At 40.1% G+C, this 21,683-nt stretch overlaps 1 protein-coding gene across 1 annotated transcript; it reads right to left on the bottom strand.

The window, feature by feature from the left end:
- Positions 1-1,311: 1,311 nt before the first annotated feature.
- On the bottom strand, positions 1,312-21,234 carry LOC146389361 (protein-glutamine gamma-glutamyltransferase 2-like). The gene is made up of 16 exons (XM_084922931.1): positions 21,157-21,234; positions 20,814-20,913; positions 9,201-9,368; positions 8,513-8,764; positions 8,217-8,335; positions 6,588-6,716; positions 6,270-6,447; positions 6,029-6,164; positions 5,798-5,907; positions 5,541-5,656; positions 4,980-5,106; positions 4,468-4,580; positions 3,331-3,505; positions 2,980-3,134; positions 2,596-2,729; positions 1,312-2,096 (listed from the first exon to the last, which is right to left on the bottom strand). Exons 2-16 carry the CDS (start codon positions 20,902-20,904, stop codon positions 1,946-1,948), a joined length of 2,154 nt encoding a protein of 717 aa, XP_084779057.1. The 5' UTR covers positions 20,905-20,913; positions 21,157-21,234; the 3' UTR covers positions 1,312-1,945.
- Positions 21,235-21,683: the final 449 nt, after the last annotated feature.

Raw genomic sequence — 21,683 nt, 5'->3', positions numbered from 1 at the left:
TGCACAAAATAGTTTCCCACCACAGGAAATTTATTTTGTGTCTTCATAGTTTTATTTTTGAAATACACCAATTTTTATGCACTGCAGGAAAAACAAAAATAAATATTATAATGCAAATTTGCAAAAAAGCAGCATATGCATCAAAATAAACTATTTCCAGCAGTGCAATATGAGTCCTAAGCATCCCAGAAACGACACAGAAAGTCATAAAGTCAAACATAACTTTTAAAAACACCAGTATAGGCTCATGAGGCCCTGATGGTAAAAAACGACATTTCCGTGAAAATGACGTCACTTCCGGTCTCGGGCAGGTAATGGCGGACATGCGAAAGTTCCCGCTGACATCTATTCCAACGTAGGAAGTGTTACGAACAGCTGATCAGATCGGCAAAGTGTGTTTCTGGAATATTATGTTTTTGTTGCTGCAAGTGCTTTTTATGCAGTTTTTGCAAAGCTATATGTGGAAGGAAACTGTGACCTAGGACAAGCTGATGGCATAAGATGTAAGTACAACTTCTCCGGTTTCATATGCAAAAAAAATTATTGCGCTAGCTCATGCGGTTGCAGTGCTACCGGGATTTAAAAGTAGTTACGCAAAACGGAGCGTGCCCGCTCCGACTGGCTTTAAAGGGTTAAAAACCCGCTCAATGAGAGGCTGAGAAACTGCTCCCTGACAGTCACTGGATGTGGCCTTTTTAATTTGGGCTATATAAAAAGGTCAGTACTGAGACGTAAATTACAATATACCGTGTTTTTCAGACCATAAGGCACACTGGATTATAAGGCGCACTTTCGATGAACAGGTCTTTTGTGAAACACAGTTATTTGCTTTCTTTCTGAGAATTACCAAAAAAGATTGATCCTAGTCAGATTTCATTTCATCATCATTCAAGCCATTGTTTGTCTGCCCTCTGATTTATTGCCGCAGAGAAAGAATAAAAAATTGTCAAAAATAATGAGAGAAATAAGCTATTAAATACTTATTTTTGTATCCGCAGCCTTTTGTTTGATTAAAATTGTGTTTTAAAGAACTAAAGTGGCCACAAAAGACTGATTTATGCTGCATATTTTAGTGCTTTAAACAAATGTAAATTTCAATTTTCCTCCAGTCTTCAGCTGACACTGCTATGTTGTGATTTGTGCCACCAAGCCACGTTCACAAATAAATAGTTCCATCTCACAATTCCAGTTTGCGTAAAGATAAAGAAGATAAACAGTTTTAAAATAAAAACACTGTTTTTATTTGCTGTTGCCTTTAATATATCCCATTACATTGTTTAAAGGATTTGATTCCACACAGAGGTCTTTGAATTTAAATTTGCATTGTTTTTAATGGTAACTACAGATATGACATTTGCATTCAAAGGAAAGTAATTTGTTATTATCAGTGGACTGTCCATAAAAAGCACTGGGATCAAACTGTTGCTCACCACCAAATTATTTCCATTATTCTGCTAATGTGGCTAATTTCCCTCTTTGGCTTTTAGTTGTATAATCTGCAGTGAAATCTACAACCTAAAACGTTGTTTCAGCCCATCACCGTTATATTCAAATTTGTTAAAGAGATGAGATAAATGTAGAGCTTCATAATTTTCCCACAATCATTTAAACCCAATAATAATTAATGCACAAACAGAGAAAAGCTACAAACCAATATCACAAAATTTGTGTTTTTCCTCTTCTTTTATGAAAATGACTACATTACTCATTACTTATTAATAATTATGGTAACTGTTCGTCGTAAAGCATATCTCTGAAAATGTAGGGCACTTTACATCTTTGAAATAAACACCTACTTGATTATATCCCAGCAAGTAAAAACAAACCTTTGACTATAGTAAAGTTATTATGGATAATAGTAATAACAAGATTTTCTAGATTAATCTATCCCAGCTTAAACTAAAAAAACAGAAACACAGAGGGAGCTGTAAATGAAGCCAGAGCTTCATGGTTTAACGTCAATGATGCAGGAGCTCTTTATGTCTCTGAAGCTGCTGCAGTCGAAGTTGGCAACCACGGTCTTCAGTCCAACTCTGTAGGGAGTCATGGTAATCTTCATCCTCAGCGTGGCGTTTGGCTCTAACTCTTCCTTCTCACTGTCAATAGAAAAACATTTTTTTTTACATAATATTAATAAAATATTTTTATTTTTTTATTTCACTTCAAGCCCCTGTTTGGATGCGAACCTATGACCTAAGACAAAAAGAGGAAACTTAGATTTGTTTATGCAGCATAAATCAAAATCTGAAAGTCTTTTGTGGCCACTTCAGTTCTTTAAAACTAAATTTTAATCAAAATAAAAGGCTATGGATAAAAAAATAAGTATTTAATTTTTCCCCCTTTATTTCCTTTTTGACAAGGGTTTTTTTAACCAGTATATTTTTTGAACTGCTGAGATGATGCAATGACATCTTGAATCAATCTTTTTTGTAACTCTCTCAGAAAGAATGCAGATAACTGTGTTTCAAAAAAAGCATCTTTTTGAATATGGAAAAAACATTCAACTATTCATTAACATCACTTTTAGCAATCACATTGTTCCTTATACCCTGTAATTGTACTGAGTTATATTCTATGTTAAGTCTCAGTACTGACCTTTTTACATAGCCCAATTTAAAAAGGCCACATCCAGTGACTGTCAGGGAGCAGTTTCTCAGCCTCTCATTGAGCGGGTTTTTAAATTCCACCTCCAATGTCGTTTTACGGTTCACACAGACTGGCTCCAAAACCTAAAAGAAACACAGATATAATACAGCATTAATGTGCAGCAAATTATAGAACAAAGCCCAGAATTTTCTAATATCTCATAGAACCTGTTCATCAACTGAGTTCAGGTGAAGCTTTTTTGATTGTCAAATAACCAATGACAGAGCCAGTTTACTGTATACCATGAACACATACTTTGTTATGAAGTAATGACATTAGACTGGATGTGCTTTCACTTCTTGGTATTACCCACAAAGTTAGGATTTTAATGACCTTCATGGAGATGACAGGTTCTTTTAAGGTGATGTTGGTCTCAGTCTGGTAGCATTCATCACAGTCACTGACCACTGCTGAAACCTTTATACTGTTGCAGTTCACCATATATTTACGGTAAGTTGTGAAGGGGATCAGTAAAGGTATGGCCACATCTGTAGGACACAAGGTGAGAGGCAGGAATGTGAGAACTGATCCAGATATCATCTTGTTCTTTCTAATTTATTTAATTTCTGAGTCTTGGGGTGGAGTTTGAAATAGCAGCTTCAAATCATAGAAATCTATATTATTTGTTACTTTTTAAAAATAAATTTCAATGCTGAATAAAATTATGAGATAATAACTGCAGACCGTGTCCAAAGGGCAGTTGCAGAGATTGCTGTATTTTCAGGATGTTGCCCGCTGGTTTGCCGTTGTAACTCATGGCCTGAGCGTTGACATGGAGAACCGACGGCTTCTGTATTTGATCCTTTCTGCTCAGCTTGAGCCTCAGTTTAATGTCCTGGCCATTTATCGCCTTGGTCTCCTGGTGTTTAAAGAGAAAATAGGACAAAACCATTTTTGACTTTCTTTCTGTCCCTGAAATCAAAATGTTGTCAATTTTTTCAGGTTTTGTTTCAGAAAAAAAAAACGGACAAACAAAAAAACAACATCGTTGTTCCGAACATTTCAAACATTGAATTTTGATTTTAAGCACCACAAGTTGCAAATAAAAAACAAAAAACTGTATCAGGTGAGGCTGAAGTGTGTCCCAGGTATCACAAGCAAGGTACATCCTGCAAAGGTCGCCAGTCCATCATAGAGTTAAAACAGGCCTCAAGTGACTTTTATTTGCTCATTGGTGTTCAAGATCATCCTTACAGGCATGTCCAGAAAGCCTCCAGGCTTCTCGCTGCTATTCTTAAATAATTTCTTCAAAGTCCTGTTCCAATCAGTTACACTGTGTATGATTTAAACACTGGTTTCACATGGGCAAAGAGCAATCACCAACTACTGTCAAAGCTGGCCTAAAATCATTTCCAACATTTTTGGGGTTTTTGACCAAATCAACATATTCGTAACTCATCACCTGCACTATTGGCCAGGTTTGGTTCCCTTTGATATTTTCCACTTCTTGAAAAAAAACATTAAAAAATTTAAGGATCCCTGTTAAGACACATTTAATGAGATCCAATGGATCTTGCAGAAACACAACTACAAGGGGAGACTTTTGCTAAGAGACCAAAAAATAGAAGCCATGCTGGATATGGTACAAAGGTAAACATGGCAGTAAGGACTTTGATTTTTATAGGTCCATTCCAGGAAGTTGATTGGTTTTTCTAGGCTCATTCCAAGAAGGGGTCTATAAAAACATACACATACCAAATAAAAACACATTTTCCTAAGATAGTGTTATACCTTACTAGAGGTATGTCCTCCAAAGCAGATGCTTTTTATATCATGCTGTAATAACACAAAGTTTTCCCAGCCGTGTATTTTGAGTTTTACCTCTTCAATTTTCATCTGAAGTTTCTGGGGTGCCTCTTCTATGTCACATCTATAACCTTCCTTCGAGTTGATGCTGACTGCACGTTTGAAGATTTCTCTCTCTTCTGTGCTCCCTGTAGGGAAATACTCATCAACATAACTCTCAAAGCCTGTAGTAGTCTGGTTAGTTTTTAGGGTATTACTAATGGCTCTTTGATAGTGACTGAGTTAGTTTTGATCTGGCAATTAGTTGTTTGTAGTAAAATTTAATTAGGGACTAGCTTCGTCTTGCATCTTGGATGTTCCAAACTAATGGATCGTAAATAGAATGAATTAATACTGGAATTAACTAATACTATCTTACTTTTTGTTAAGACAACAGATCTCATCTTGTGATCTCAGTTTTTCAGTTCAAAAGTTCTCTGGGATCATTTGAATTGAAACTGCATTTAGCAGTTGTTCTAGGATGAACAGTTATCAAAATAATATGTCCAGTGTGTGCAATGCAAATGAGCATTGTACATTTGTTTTACCTTCCCTGTGCTTGTAGCTGTTAGTGATGTCAACTCTTCCCTGGGAGCCAACAGCCTTGGTAGAGATGCTCTGACCCACTGACATGGAGTCAGTGTACATTTTCTTCTTTGAACCGTCAGGACTGATCTGAGAAATGAGACATAACAACAGAAAATTAGTCAATGCTTTGTGCAAGACTGCACAACTGAATAAGCTAAAGTCACTGGTAAATCTAAACTTCTGTGTGTCACTCAGAATAACTTTTGGGCTGAAGCTATCACCATTAAATTGTAGATGATGTAAGTGTGATCTCTGTTTGCATTTGAGATGGTGAATGAGTTTGAACTGGTAGCCAGAGAAATATGGAGTGAATGTTGGGCTCCTTAATGGTCTTATGTCCTGTAAATTAACAATAACATATAAGAAGCAAAAAAGAGCTGAAAGGGTTAATTTTTAGTATTTTGATGTCACCTTAAAATTAAATGCGATAAAATGTAGAAAAACAGATTGTACAGACAGACTGTATACTATCCATATAGTTCTGTTATTACAAGGTGTATATGTAAAGCATGGGTACAGACCATCCATTTGACAATGTCAGCGTTGACCTCAGCGTAGACAAATGGTACATCATACTTGACGTCTGTGTCACCACGTAGGATAGCGTTGACTGGGGCTGGACCACAGCAGGATACACCTGGAGCAGCAAAAGCAAAGTCTGACTTTACAAATGTAACAAAAACGTTTTAAATAATTGTTTGTACTTCTCATTGGAATCATTATTTTGTGCATCTGTCTCACTGAATTCATTTCTAAACAAAAACTAAATAGTTTTTACCTTCACTTTCTTCCTGTGGAGTGGGATCCAAGACCTGCCAGCCATCATAAATACCACCTTTCATGAGGTCTGGTCGTTTCATCCATCCCTCCACCCACACATGGAAGTTCCTGCACAAGAAAGATAAACCTTCCAGTTTATATCGCAGACGTTTTTAAATTGCATAATCTAATAGCTCTGTCTATGTTTTCTTTTTGCTTGCACATCTGACTGACTGTCTGAATGTCTTACCAGATACTTTCGGAGGCCTCCTTGCTACGGAGTCCATTGTTATCATAATATTTATCAATAGTCAGGCTACTGTTTGAGTCATGACCAGATTCAAAGTTGGTGACGACACGGCATGGAATACCAAAGAATCGCATCACTGAAATCACAGACAACAAAATGATCAAGTCAAATGACGTCTCGGTCTTGATTAAAGTTCATGGCGACACTGTCCTACACATAAACAACACAGTATTCGCAGTACCTGTACACATTACGGCAGCGAACACCCAGCACTGTCCGTACTTAACAGGATTGCAGCGGTTTTGAAACCAGCGCTGAAGGATGCTAACGCTGCTAGTCCAGCAGGTGGGGCTGCATCCATCACTATAGTTTCCATCCCAGCATCCCACTAGTACACCTGCATCATCATTGGAGTTGATCTGCAAATCAGACAAATGCTGCGTTCTTGCTCATCCATTGGTTGCACAAGAGTAAATTATAGTATTCAAAACTTAACTTGTATGTTTTTAAATGAAGTGTGTTAAATGTAGATTGTAATGTATGTAAATTTAGGTCCTACCATTGCACTGATCACACGGCTAACATAGATGGGGTTACAACGAGCAGAGGTGTCACCAGCTGGGTCTTTTCTGTGTTTGAGGTTGGCATCCAATATTTTGAGACAAATGGCCACCATTTCCTCCTCGAACTGGGTAAGAAGCACAAGTTAGAGCTACAGTACCAAATAATTTATTATTAATTTGGCTGTAAGCTTAGGGATCTTTGTCATGAATTCGTGACCAGTCAGAAGCTCAAAGACCACTTTTTTCATGGCACTGCGTTTCAAATATTTTTCAAATTAAACGGTAAACTTTAATGTTCTTAATTCTCTTGTAGAAAAATAAAAGTATTGTAATGATGATTTCAAACAGAATATGTTACTGGTGCGTATTGCTGCATGACTATTATTTTTGACCAACATTTAACTTTTAAATGAGAAAATTATTAACAATTGCCTTCCAGTGACTGCATCATGGAAACATCAATATTGTTAGTCTGATTAGTATTCACTTTAGTGCTGATTTTATCTGTTGCCAAGCTCTGTTTTGCAATTTGAACTTATTTTATGTATTTTATGACTATTGTTCCTTTTATTAATTTTGTTCTTTGTAAGGTGACCTTGGGTTTCTGAAAGGCGCCACAAATAAAATGCAGTATTATTATTATTAAAAGAAGTTACCTATGACCAGCAGAAAAATCACAACTTCATCATACTTTAAACCAGTTTGTTTTAGTGCATTTATGTCGTATTCAAATTCGAATCAAGTCTTAAAAAATCTAGTGTCAAATCATAACAAAAGCTGCCTCAAAGCACTTTATATAGGAAGATAAAGACCCTAAAATTATTTTAAAAAGTGAAAAAAAAAAATATTCTAATTCCTTCTGGTTTTAATGATTCTGGTTTCTCTAAATAATTGTCTGGTTATATTCTTGTAACTTTATGTTGCTGTCAAAACTGAAACATACACATGTAAAAATATCATTTTCATATGGCTGTAATAACACAATAGACACAATAAAAGAGGAAAGATGTTAGATGTCAAGTCACCCCAAGGTCAAATCATCCAATACTCAGGATAACTGGAAAAATCCCAGAGCTTTTCTACAGGCCTCAATTAGTGTTACATCTTGATGTTCTCTACACTACAATTAGAAAAGACAAGTATGAGTTTTCTCTAAAAACAACATCACAGTACAGCTCAACAAATCACAAGACTTCTGGAAGAAGAAGACAGATGAGACCAAAGTGCAAATGTTTGGTCAGAATGACATTTGGAGAAAAACCAAACAGAACATATTAGCACAAAAACCTCATATCAACGGTCAGTGGGTTAAGAAAGTCATAAAGCCATGCAGAAAGCAAAACTTTGTGTATTGTTGTTAAAGTAGGTTCTAGAAGCTGTTAAATCATGGGATGTACTTAGTTTTTCATTATGCTGGACTGTATGCTTCAGCTTATTTTCAAATATATTTTCAGCTTTCTTACTTCACACGATACTAATTATTACAGGTCTATATAAAGTATAAAACTGAAAGATAATTGACTAGCTAATCTTTTTGTAACTAACATTCAATTGTTGCGTAACCTTCAAAACAAATAAATTGGCCAAATATGGTAGACTAAGCATGGCAGCACTCTGGTGCTGACCTGTCCAAAGATCCAGGGCCGTGAACCTATGTAGTTTGATGTTCCTGAGTAGACGGTTCCCCCTTCATTCATCACATATTCCTGTCTTTCTCTTTCATCAGGGAGATACACCCAGTCACCTGCAGACACATGCAAATATAATGCAAGCATCTTTAGCAATTAGCTTCTATGGTAAGTTCATATATAAAAACAAAAAAACAAAAACTCCTTTGTGTAGAAAGTAACTTCTATTAGTTACAGATTGTCTGTCTTTTTTCTTTTGTTTTACTTATCAGGACTAAAACACTGCTTCTCACCAGAGCACCAGGGGTTGAAGAGCACCACCAAGGTTCCCAGACTCATTGTTTTACCATCTCTTATTGCAGACAGGGAGTATTTCCCCACAGGAGCATCAACTGGTGGGGTCACGGAGAGGGCCACAATGCCCTTCTCCAGGACAGCACTCCTGTCAATCTCATACCTCCATATTGCTTTGGAATCAGTGGTATACCTGGGAGACGGGTTACCAAACTGAGAACGTGTTCCATGTCTTTCTGATGGAGCAGGACCTGACGTAAGGATAAAGGGGGGAAGAGCACTTGTTACACTTCAGCGATCAATCAGTTTTATTTTGTTGTTTTCTTCAAAAAACTCTACTTGCACTGTTTTCAAAATCTCTTTACCCTCAATTGACCTCTTTACTTCCACCAGGTCACTGACGACTATGATTAGGCAATGGCTGTTAACCAGAGCCTAACCATAATAGACTGTCAATAAGCTGGAGTATATAAAAAGGATATGTTGTAGAGTTACACGTGTGTTATGTTAATTGTTGAGTTCAAATATAATACCAGTCATGTCCTATGTGGACACTACCATATTAAGAACTTTTAAACACTATATTGTAATATATTTATTTATCAGTGCACTATTTTACAGTAATATTTTTGAAGCAATGTGGCATGATGACAAGCAGTGTGGTAGAAAAATTGTTCAAGTGGCTACCTGTCTCCACAGTGAGCAGGAGTGTGTCCCCAACACTGAATGGCTGAGCCATTTCCAGGGTCAGCAGGAAGGGCTGGCCCCGCCTAACAATCAGCTGATTTCTTGAAATTTCAATGGTGCGATGAGCAGTGTTGTTAGTCACGCAGTGAAAATTCACCTTTTTAATTTCTGCAACAAAAAACACAACAGAAGCACAAATTTAATTATCTTAGGTGCAAAAAACAAAGAAATTATCCGCATTATATGAAAAGCCTTTGTTAACTGACATGCTTGAAGTTTTACATGAAGTTAGGTTGCAGAAGTGGGAGTGATGGCATTTTAGTCACAGGTTTCCTATCTTACTGTTTTGATCATAGATTCCTCTGCTGTGTCCAGCAATGCCCTCTTTTTAATTTGTCATTCATTTCCGCCCCTTTCACATACTGTAGGCTTTTGAAAACTGTGAAAACATGAACATTTGCTGCTTTTTGTATAAGTTCATACTCAAGTAAAAAAAACAAAAAAAACACTAAAGCTATTCTGTTATACCTGTATGCAAAAAATACACTGCACCCAAAATATTTCATAGTTCAGCAACACTGATCAATCTAATAAACTTAAACCTGCTCCATCCTCCCTATTCTGGTATTTTAAAGAGTACTTAGCAGAAATATTAAGCAACCTAACTAATAGGGTTGCAAACTCCCAGCAAAAAAAAAAAAATAGGGAACCACCCCCCACCCTCCACCTCATGATGCTTAATCGACGTAATCAACTTTAATTTGATGCAGTGTGAAAGAAAATGCACAGAAATAAATTATTTTTCACGAATAATTAAATAGATTCAACATCTTTCTTCTACAGAACTGCAGACTGCACAGATGGTATCTTCCCAAAGAAAAAAGTACTATAGCTTACTAGGGTACATTAGACTTAACAGTTACTATATACAGTAATGGACTTCTATACATTTTACATCAGATTAAAACTTTGGGTGTAAGATTCGGATTATTATTTATTAAAAGCTAGACATTTGAAATGAGAATAAGAAAGAAAAGTATGTCTCTGTGCCCCCTTTTCCCTGTTCATGCCCTATCGGCCCCCCTGGCTAAACTTTGCTAGATCCGCCCCTGCACAGTTACCAGCCGTCAGCTGCGTAGAAAAAGATCCTGGTGTAGAAAGTAATATTAAATAAATTCTAACAACAGCTTATCAAGCTTAAACGTGCTGCTGTTGTTCGCGAAGTGGGCGATAAACAAACAAGAGAGACGGACTTGAGACACAAAAGCCGATCAGCTGATCATTGATCAGTTTCACGATTGAAGTAGCAGCAGGGAGGGGGAGAGAAGAGGCAGTCGCTCCATATATCGGTTGTTAAGCTTAACGCTGGAATGCTTTACAAACATTCAGAGATGAACTTACACACTTGCTTTACTTCTCTCTGGGATTTTGCATCCAAGTCTGTGATTGGCTGGTTTTGTGGCACAAATATAACGGTGTAGAGAAAGAGTTGAGCGCGCATGGGCAGAAATGTTGAGAGCACAAGCAACACATTGCGAGCGAGCGCCAATGCAAAAACTGAGCGACAGGGGCTGCTGTTGTGTGTGTGTGTGTGGATAATAGCAAACACTGAAATACATTTTTTGCACGCAGCAATGAAGTTTGTTCACTCAAATCTAGCTTTTCTTCGCTCAAAATAAATTTCTCCTCAAAATACAACACTTGCACCTGCAAACCTTTTTTACGTGCGCTCAATTTTTTTTTTACGTGCGCTCAGAATAGTGGCACAAAAATAACGCCATATTAAACCTGATGCCCTCCAGATAAACACCTGCTGATGTATCTGGGCCGTCTTTCCTCATAACAGCCATCCCTCAAGAGTTTCTCCATCTAAAGCAATGCATTTTCAGGGACTGTAACATCTAGTCCTTTTTACTGAATGATTTAACACAGCCTCCAATATAAATGTCTGCAAGTAGTCTTCAGGAATATCTCTTCAAGCTTCTTGAAGGACACTCGAAGCTCTTTTTTGTATGCTGACTGCCTTCTTTGTCATCACACTGCATTGGTAGTGTGTTCTTACCCTGTGCAAAATAAATAACAACACATGTTTACCTCCAGGTGAAGCAAAGAAAGTGGTGAGATGAGAGACAAGATGAGATAAGAGATAAGGGAATATGTTTCAATTGGCAAATGTATCACAGTCATGGCTGCAGGGATGCAGATGTTGCACTGGTCTGTTGTGGTGAAGAGAGAGCTCAGTGTCAAAGTAAAGCTGTTGATTTACTGGTTGATCTGACCAGTGGTCACCAGCTTTGCGTAGTGGCTGAAAGAAGTCCTCCAAAGGGTGGCTGTGCTTTGATAATATTTAGTTTTCTTTATATGCTTTTTGTTGTAATTCTGAGCATTTTGTGGCTTATAGTGTTTTAACAACAATAACTGTAGTTATTATTAATAATAGTAGTACTAGGCCTATTCATTTTAAAGACTCGTGTTTAAATTCCTGAGGCAGCCAGGCTGCCGTTTGTTTTTTTTATAACTCCAAAAATGCCAACATCAATGGCTAAAATGCAGCCCCGCATCATGACAGAACCACCAAGATGTTAAAAGATGGCTGCAGATGGCCTCTCTCCTGACCTCCTTCTATACTGATGAAAATTTTAACCAAAAATGTAAAATGTGGATTTTATTTCCACATTTTATGTAATTTCAGACAAACTGTATCTGTTCCAAATGTACTGTCATTTATATATATTGATAATTCAATTATATAAATATATAATTTCTACTCACTGTTCGCCATCGTCTCAGTTATTGGTTATTATTCAGCTCGGATCTGAAAACAGTTGCCAATTCTGTAGCCTCCTGCCTTTTAAAGACCCAAAGATACAGGCTGTGACCTACTTAATGACAAAAAAATTCTTGTTGAAACAGGTTGTTGAAAAGACATCTTTCTTTCAAAAATGTGGTCAAACAACCTGTTTAAGGAGAAACTTTTTCAAATCTCACTGTAAATTGAATGGTGGTTGACCACTCAATTTACAGTGAGATTTGGGGTACAGATGCACCTTTTTTGACCAAGCTGAAGGTTAGGTAGGTAATTGCAAGTAAACTGAACCCAGAAATGGTAGGCAAGTACTTGGCTGTGTCTCCAGTGGGGGTGTCCCAGTAGGTCACTCTTGCTGTACACTGCTTGCAGTAAGGATGCGTCTCTTCGCCCCATAAGCAGAAGGTTAGGAGTAATGGGATCAGGGTCCCCAATGTCCAATGTTGCATAAACAAGGGGTTTTGAGTTAAGTATACCTTCCACTTCTACACTCCTTGCCACAAAGTGTCGAAGGGCAAGCAAGAATGAATCTGTGTTCATGCTGCACTTACAGTACAGGTTCATTAACGCACAACCTAACCACATGAAACTGCGTTACAGCTGCGATGCTCTGCAGCAGCTCCTTTAGTCTCTCACTCTCCCGCTGCGTTCTGACCACATGACCACTGATGCGCTTATTCCTTTGGGTGCCGTAATCAACACGGCTGAAGGAATGACAACAATGGAACATCAACCACATGACTGCACAGAGAAAGCAGTTAAGGACATGAGATTGACTTGACGTATGCTCAGTCATTCAGTTAAGTAGATCCCAAAAGGTTGATTCTGTTCATCTGGACGTAGTGTTTTCAGTGGGAGAAACGTTTTGTCACTCATCCAAGTGATTACGAACTGAGCCACTGGAGCATCCAGATCACACCTTGTATAAGGGAACGTGGCTTCAGTTGCTGTTGCGAGTCAGAGCCATGATGAAGAGACACATGAAACATTTGTACAAGGAAAAAGCACACAACCAGCCTCAGCTCAGGTGGAAGAGATTGTGGCTCTCCCCAAAGCACTACAACTCTCAGAAGGAAAAGAGGAAAAGGCTCAGCAGTTCATGTCAATGGACCAGGGTGGGTGAGACAGAGTGGATGAACAAAGGAGCAACATGGAATAGTGGATTCATGAGAGCACATGATGGGAGGTTAGTTGCCCCAGAAAAAAACTTTGTCAACTGTTGTTAAAAGAAGCACATGGTCCTTCACATGTGAGCAGAAAACAAACTCAGAAGAACATGGAAGCCCTGTGGTGGCACCCACACATGGGAGATATGGCGGAAAACTGTGTGAGGGAATGCAACGCCTGTAATGAACACCACTGAAATCATGTGTATCAGTGTTCAAAAGGAATGTTTCCAATACTGGGTGCCCCTTTTAAGGACATCACAATCGATTTTACAGACATGGGAGCTGACCAAAGCACCAAAGGATACCAATATCTTCTTGTGATGGTTGGCAGATTCACCAAATGGGTAGAAGCAAAACTCTCCAGGAAAGAAGATGCAAAAACAGTCCTAAAATGGCTGATAAATGAACTGATCCCAAGAGACTGAATACCAAGAACCATCAGATCAGACAAAGGATCACACTTTAATAATTAACATCTGGCAGGGGTTAGGTTAGCTCTTGGTATTACTTATCAATTTGGAGCAGTCTACCATCCAGCATTGCAGGGCATTGTAGAAAGAGCTAAGCAAATTTTAAAGAAAGAAAAAAGCCAAAACAATATTTGTGTATAATGAAGGGAATGGCAGATTTGTCATAGAGTTATGTAATAGCAAACACTGGCCAACGTGACTGGGTTTCTTTTTCCCTTGAAGGTAGTCAGTCACTAAAAATTAGAAGACAACTGGCAGGGGCATATGCTAGGATGTTGTGCCACAAAAAAAAAAAAAGTAACCCACTCAGATTAACCCTGATAAATCCAATTATCATATAACATTACACATAGAGGAACTGAAATGTATGCTGGCTTTGCATATTCAATACATGCCTGATAACTGTTCTGTCCTGAGCTTTTGTTTCCTAAAGCAGCTAACCTGACCACACCACCAGTTTTCACCCCAAAAGAGAATAATTGCACATGTCTGACGTGGAGGAATCTTATCAAGGTGTGAGAGGTAAGTGCTGGCTGTTGTAACAAAACCATAAATGTCACTTTATGCCCAAGTTCCTCAAAATTTTTGATATCAAGGGCAGATTTGTTTTGGTATTGTGGAGGAAAGAGACTGTTAAATTTCCTGCCCAGTACCCAGTAAGGTACATGCACAATGGTCCGGTTGGGACTGCCAGTAACAGTTATAGGACATAGGCAAAGGGTACAGCAGTCCAAAAATTGACATATATGGTCCACATTAGACAGTTTTGATATTACATGAAATTCTCCAACATTAATAGATGCAGTAGGAATACCGAGAGGAGTTCCAGATTAACATGGCACCCCTCGAGGCAGACGTGTTTGCTTGCTCCGCGCTCAGATGTCGACTTGTTGTTTGTTATCAGGGCTCTAGACTAACTTTTTGCCATGGGCGTACAGGTACGCCTAACTTTTTAAAGTTAGGCGTACCGGCACAAAAGTTAGGCGCACACAAATTTTATAATAATTTATATAATATAATGTGTTTTTCTGGATACGCTGTGCTTTTTCAGCATTCAAAGATTGATGACACAGTGTCAGAGCACTGGCTATGAATTTCAGAAGGATCAGGCCTTAACTTAATAGAAAAGTTAGCAATAGTTCTTTTCCTATTACAGCTACATCCACTTCTGTCGTGCCTAGGCTGCTCACTAGGGCTGGGTATCATCTCTGATTTCTATAATCCATTCGATTCCGGTTTTCAAAGTCCCGATTCGATTCAACTTAGCCTCAGGCAGTCAGAAATATTATAATTCTGATCATTTATCAGTACTGACTTCATCAGAATTGTGAACATCACAGCAGATGCCTTTGTGTGAAAGTAACTGAGAATAAAACACAGAAAAACATGAAGGAGATTTTCCTGGTCTGGCTTTTTATAGCAGATAACCTTAAAAATATTCTACAATGTTCTGCATATAAAGTTTAAATTTCTTCAGTATTGAACAACAGAAAAAATAGGCTTTCTTGTCCGAGGTCATTTAAGTGAAAAAAGAAAAAGAAAAGAAAAAGACAGCAGCCGACAGCGCTGTAAACAACGGTAGACTGGTGGGTAATAAGCGAATGAATAACACAGAAAACAGAGATCGGAGACGGGAAACTGTTCTTGAAGTACAGAGAGAGATAGAGAGAGAGCTAGCTGTGCATGGAGTGTGATTTTAATAGTCGTGGAAGCAAAACAGCAAAATTCAGCTCGGTGAATTTTGGTTGGAGAGAGACAAAACCTGCAGCTCAGAATCAGCGCAAAAAGACGTAATCACAGCGCGGACCGGACGCATCAGAATCGCTGAGCTCCGACAGCGTGTCCGTCTACGGGCCGTCGGGTGAGAAAGCCGAGAAAGACAAAGTTGATTCTGATGCGTCGGGTCCGCTCCGTGTTTACGTCTTTGTGTGGAATCCGTGTACCTGCTCTCATCTGCTGTTTGGTTGTTGTTGAAATGGTTTTGTGAGCTTTAATCTGAGAATCTGGCGTTTCTGGCAAAACACAGTTATATTTAAAAGTCGATTCAGGATTTAATGAATTGATATCGCTTTATTCAAGCTACTCACCTCCCACTTCCACCTGCGCTTTCAACTGGACCACGGCCAATCAGAGAGGTCCCGCCCCTTACTATCTCTGATTGGTTTAGTCCACGATAGGGGCAAAATGTGTGTCTGTTGTTGACCACAGGGAAGGTTGCAGATTTTTTTTTTTTTTGCTACCCGAACAGTTGGTCGCACAGGTGCAACCAAATATTTTTTTTTAGTCGCACCACTGAAAAATTTGGTCGCATTTGCGACCAAATTGGTCGCACTCTAGAGCCCTAGTTATTGTTTATTTTTTGCTCTGTTTGCACTAGATAAGTGCGGTGCACTGTTAACATACCCGAGACAGGCACTACTTGACATCGGTAACGCATACAATCCTCTGGACTTTACCCTCCCACCGGACTTCTAGAAGGATAGCACTTCGGAGACAGCGACGTAAGCGAGGCAAGAGGGGGGGGGGGGGGGGGGGGCTCCATGCTAGGCTAAAAACTCGAGCCATGCGACCGCCGCTACCCAGCCTCTTGTTAGCCAATGTGAGGTCTCTGGAAAACAAACTCGACGAGATACGAGCCAGGATCACAACACAGCGGGAAATTAGAGAATGCTGCGCTCTTATTTTTACCAAGACCTGGCTCTCAGACAAAGTCCTGGAATGCGCCATTCAGCTGCAGACCGAGGTATACCGAGGAGACCGGACTGCAGCCTCCAGTAAGGGTATCGGGGGAGGTGTGTGTGCGTTGATTAATAACTCGTGGTGTGGAGACATACAGACTGTCCACAAGTACTGTTCGCCAGACGTGGAGTTCTTAATGCTGAAATGCCGCCCTTACTATCTGCAACGGGAGTTCTCTGTTGTGTTTTTGGCCATTTTTTACATCCCGCCTCGAGCTGACTCCACGGCGGCGCTCAGCAAAGTCCATGACGTCATCAGCGCATTAGAAAATACTCATTTAGATGCTGTTTTTATCGTCGCTGGTGACTTTAATAAATGCAACTTACGGACTGTACTCCCAAAATACCACCAACACGTGGCCATTCCTACCCGTGACAAGAACACCCTGGATCATGTCTATAGCAACATACACGGCGCATATAGGGCTGCACCACGCCCCCACTTTGGACAGTCTGACCACATCTCTCTGTTCATGTACCCGGCTTACAGGCAGAAACTGAAACCATCGAACCCTGTCATCAAACCTGTTAAACTGTGGACCCCAGAGACTGAGAGCATCCTACAGGACTGCTTTGCCCAAACAGACTGGGATGTGTTTCAAATTACAGCCACCATGGAGAACTGCTCTGTCAACATACAGGACTACGCTGAATATGTGACTGGGTACATCAGCACCTGTGCTGACAATATTGTGCCCACCACACAAGTCAGAAAGTTCCCCAACCAGAAGCCATGGATCAACAGTCAGGTACGACACATGCTGCGTACTCGGTCTTTCGCATTTAGATCAGGCAATGAGACGGAGTACAAAGCTGCAAAGTATGGACTGAGGAAAGCCATCACAGCGGCTAAGAGGCAGTACAGAGAGAAGCTGGATGGCTTCTATTCTTCTGCTGACCCCAGGCAGATGTGGCAAGGCCTGCAGCACATCACAGAGTATAGGGCCACCACCAGCACCAGCACCATCAGCTCTGCAGGCGGTCTTCTCGATGATCTCAATGCATTCTACACCCGCTTCGAGACCTCCCAGACCCTCCAGACCTCCCAGACCCTCCAGACCCCCCAGATCACCCGGACCTGCCAGGACCCCCAGACCACCCAACTCCCACCCCCACCAGCGGTCTCAATAGACCAGGTGCACAAAGCCCTGAGGATAAACCCCCGTAAGGGAGCAGGACCAGACAACATCCCGGGACAGGCCCTTAAAGCATGTGCCAATGAGCTGGCGGAGGTTCTTACCTCCATCTTCAACCTCTCCCTCAGCCAGAACACAGTCCCCACATGCTTCAAGACCACAACCATCACCCCTCTCCCCAAGAAAAGCCCAGCCACCTGCCTGAATGACTATAGACCAGTTGCACTCACTCCAATCATCGCAAAGTGCTTTGAGAGAGTGGTGCTGGCCTACATCCAGAGCAACATCACAGACACTGTGGACCTCCTGCAGTATGCCTACTGGCCCAATAGGTCCACGTCAGACACCATCGCTGCTGCCCTTCACTATTCACTCTCCCACCTGGAAAACAAAGACTCATACATCAGGGTACTTTTTGTTGATTACAGCTCCGCCTTCAATACTGTCATCCCACACAAACTCACTCACAAGATGGCAACACTCGGCCTGCACCACCCTATGTGACTGGCTACAGGACTTTTTGACTGCCAGGCCCCAGTCCATCAGGATCGGCAACAGGACTTCAGTCAGCATTACCACAAACACTGGCATTCCACAAGGTTGCGTCCTCAGTCCCATCCTCTACACCCTGTACACCCACGACTGTGTCACCTCCAACAAAGATAACATTATTTTGAAGTTCGCAGACGACACTGCAGTGATCGGTCGCATCACTGGAGGGGACGAAGCGGCTTACAGGAGAGAGGCGGCCGGTCTGGTGTCATGGTGGGAGGACAACAACCTCACCCTCAACACTGACAAAACAAAGGAGATGATAGTGGACATGAGGAAGAAGAGAAGGCCTCACCAGCCGCTGTTTACCCGGGGCCTTGAAGTGGAGAGGTTGAGCAGCTTTAGGTACCTGGGCGTCTACATCTCTGAGGACCTCACCTGGACACTGAACACCACACAGCTGGTCAAGAAAGCTCAGCAGCGGCTGTATTTGCTGAGGAGGCTGAGGAAATTTGGTATGTTGGCCAAGATCCTCAGCAGGTTCTACAGCTGCATTGTGGAGAGCACACTGACCAGCTGCATCACTGCATGGTACGGCAGCACTACTGCTATGGAGCGCAAACGCCTGCAGAGAGTGATAACAACTGCAGAGAAGATCATCAGGACTCCGCTGCCCTCTCTGCAGAGCATCTACCATCGCAGAGTCCAGAGGAGAGCTGCCTGCATCCTCAAAGACCCCACACACCTCCAACACGGACTGTTCACACTTCTGTCCTCAGGGCAGAGGTTCAGAAGTGTGAAATCCAGAACATCCAGACTCAATCAGAATCAGAATCAGAATACTTTATTGATCCCTGGGGGAAATTATTTTTTTGTTACAGTGCTCCATTATAAACCAACATTAACAAGACAGACAATACACTAACTAAGAATAGTACAATATATACATATATATATATATACATAAGTCACTCATTAATAAATAGCTGGAAAAGAAACATGTGTAGTTGTAGCAGTAACCAGTGTGTTAAGTGGATGCGTTGTACAGGGAGATGGCCACAGGCAGGAAAGGTTTCCTGTGTCGTTCAGTGGTGCTTTTCGGTAATCTCAGTCTCTCACTGAACGAGCTCCTGTGACTGACCAGCATGTCATGGAGTGGGTGGGAGGTGTTATCCAACATTGTCTTTATCTTGGACAGCATCCGCCTCTCAGCATTTCTAATTTTGATTGAAACTGTCAGAGAAAACTGCAGCCTCGAGCAGCCAGGATATTAGTTTACAGAGGCTGTTAAAATTATATGTCTAACGTTAAAATGTTGGTGACACAAAAATTTCATCCTAATGGCACTGACATATTCATAGGGTTAATTTTTGAGACAAAATATCATGAGGTAATCTTGATTTTACAAATATTCCACCTTGCAGTGCAGTTTGCACAAATTGTTTTAAAAAGTGCACTCAGCCTACAAACATTACTGATGAGTCAAGATCTGCACAATTTGACAGAAACACTGAAGCAGCTGCACATTTTATTCTTATTGTCATGTATGTCCTGTTTGTCAGGTGACAGAAGAACCAACACAAAGCTCAGAGAGAAATGGTGACACAAGATCACAGGTGGAATTGGATGATGACTTGTTGGTTCATGACTGTATTTGAAGCACATGTGTGACTGCATGTATGTGGAATGTCTCACTGTTATTTATCAGGTGACAGAAGCAGCTCTGCCATGTTGTAGCTCAGACAGAGGTGAAGAGGCGAGGTCACGGGTGACTGACTGATGATTTGGTGCTATAGATTAACTAGTATTTATTATCATGACAGTTGTTAGGCTGCTGATGTAAATTGTTTCATTAGTGTATATTTGACAAAGAATCTGAATTGACATGTCTCACTTTTTATATGGCACGAATTCATGTGTTATTTTATCAGGTGGCAATATGTCCTAGTGCAGTCAGAGGGGAGGAGCCAGGGCCAAAGGTGAGGCACATCAAGCACAGAATAATTTTAATCTGAGGATAAAACGCAGGTACTGAGGCTGAAAGAAGCTTCAGTGCTCTCAGAAGACTAAAAAGATGCTGCTGTATGTCCACCAGGAGAGACTGGACAGTATAGATGTAAAACCAATATGCCAGCAGTTTATCTCAGTTAGCGAGAGGAGCAGGCATGTGTTTGGCTCCTCCACATAGTGGACATTGAGTTGTTGTGTGGGGCACCAGTAGTCCATGTCTGTTGCTGTAACAGTAGTTCATGTTTGGAATAAAAAATCCCAGCTCACTGATTTGATCGGGGCAATAGTGCCTAAAATGTTGCATAATTTTGCTGAGAGATCTGTTACTTTGTGGTCATCTTAGATGAGTAGTTTTATGGACAAAAACCACCAGGTCATTCAGTGTTCCCTTAGTGCTAATGTATCAGAGATGTTGGTGTAACTGAAGTAATGTTGTTAAGTCCTTAAAGTCATATTCTTTTACTGTCATGACTGTATTGGAAGTTATTTTTATGTTTGTATGATACCTGATTTAAATGGAATATGGCTGAAGTAAACTAAAGCCTGAAATACTTATTCAGTCATTTGTTTAATAGTGATTGAACATTATATAATTCACATATAAAACTATGAATTGTAATTTTAAATTGTTTAAAAGCATGTAGAATAGCATATGTAGGCAAGTATATTTCTCTTTTTGTTATTAAGAAGCAAAGACAAAATGAAAAAAAAAAAAAGAAACAGGGCAGAGTTCGGTGGTTAACTCATCCGTCCCCACCAATGCCAAAACCAAATCTACGCCCTCGATCTTACCTGTGTACAGTTTATCTTTCTCTTCATCATGCAGGAGCCCCAAGGCAAAAGGGCGAATCAGGGTGAGCACCTCTACTTTTTCTGAGTCCATGTCTCCAACCTGAGAGAGAAGATTCAGCAACATGTGTCAAAGCATCATAAAACTGAGGGGCAGTGCAGGAGTTTCTGATATATCTCTCTGACAACAGAGAGATGGACAAAGGAAGGAATAATATAGTTTGAAAAAAGTTTCACGTCTAAATTCTGAAGACAAAAAATATAAATTCACACATTAAAAAAAAGTGAATGCTGATGATGAAAGGAAAGATAACTACTATTGTCTCCACCCCCAGTAACTCATTACCTGGTGAAGGTGTGCAGCTCAGCTGAGACACTTGAAAGTCTTCTTGACTTTGACAGCGTGACAGTCTGCAGACATTTTTATAGCCTGAAATTTAACTCCTCCCCGACATGAAACATTCCAATCAAAGATGTTGTGTTTTACATAAAAAACAAAAACAAAACACAAAAAACAGCCACTGGACAGTAAGCCCGTTCTCTTTTAAATGACAATCAGAAATAATTTTGCATGCGATGTATCTGGTGCTTAATTCCTACATTGACTACATTTTCAGAAATTTCATGTGCTGTCTCCAAAAAATGCTTTTGGCAGGTATATGCAAATTTCTCACTTATGATGTTGTTGAAGCGTATTGTTATCAACTCAGATCAGAGTGCAGTCCACATGGCACACACAGTAAGTGTGTAAAGTTTATTTATTAAGCGCTTTCCGTAGACAGGCAGTCACAAAGCTCTGCACACAAAGGTTAAAATAAATGGAACACTGAGTTCCAAAATACACAGTATAGACAATACATGTAAAATAAAAAT

Source organism: Perissodus microlepis, chromosome 3 (genome assembly GCF_051167445.1).
Source record: "Perissodus microlepis isolate ML-2025 ecotype Zambia chromosome 3, ASM5116744v1, whole genome shotgun sequence".
Classification (NCBI taxonomy): Eukaryota; Metazoa; Chordata; class Actinopteri; order Cichliformes; family Cichlidae; genus Perissodus; species Perissodus microlepis.
This window is presented reverse-complemented; position numbering and strand designations above follow the sequence as displayed.

What these genes read in the sequence shown, in the direction of transcription:
- LOC146389361 (XM_084922931.1), bottom strand. Translation starts at nt 20,904, where the DNA reads ATGGACTCAGAAAAAGTAGAGGTGCTCACCCTGATTCGCCCTTTTGCC. An exon ending in GAAAGATAAACTGTACACAG is followed by an intron (nt 9,369 to 20,813) that starts GTAAGATCGAGG and finishes TTTTTGTTGCAG; the next exon opens with AAATTAAAAAGGTGAATTTT. An exon ending in CAGCTACAAGCACAGGGAAG is followed by an intron (nt 4,581 to 4,979) that starts GTAAAACAAATG and finishes ATTTCCCTACAG; the next exon opens with GGAGCACAGAAGAGAGAGAA.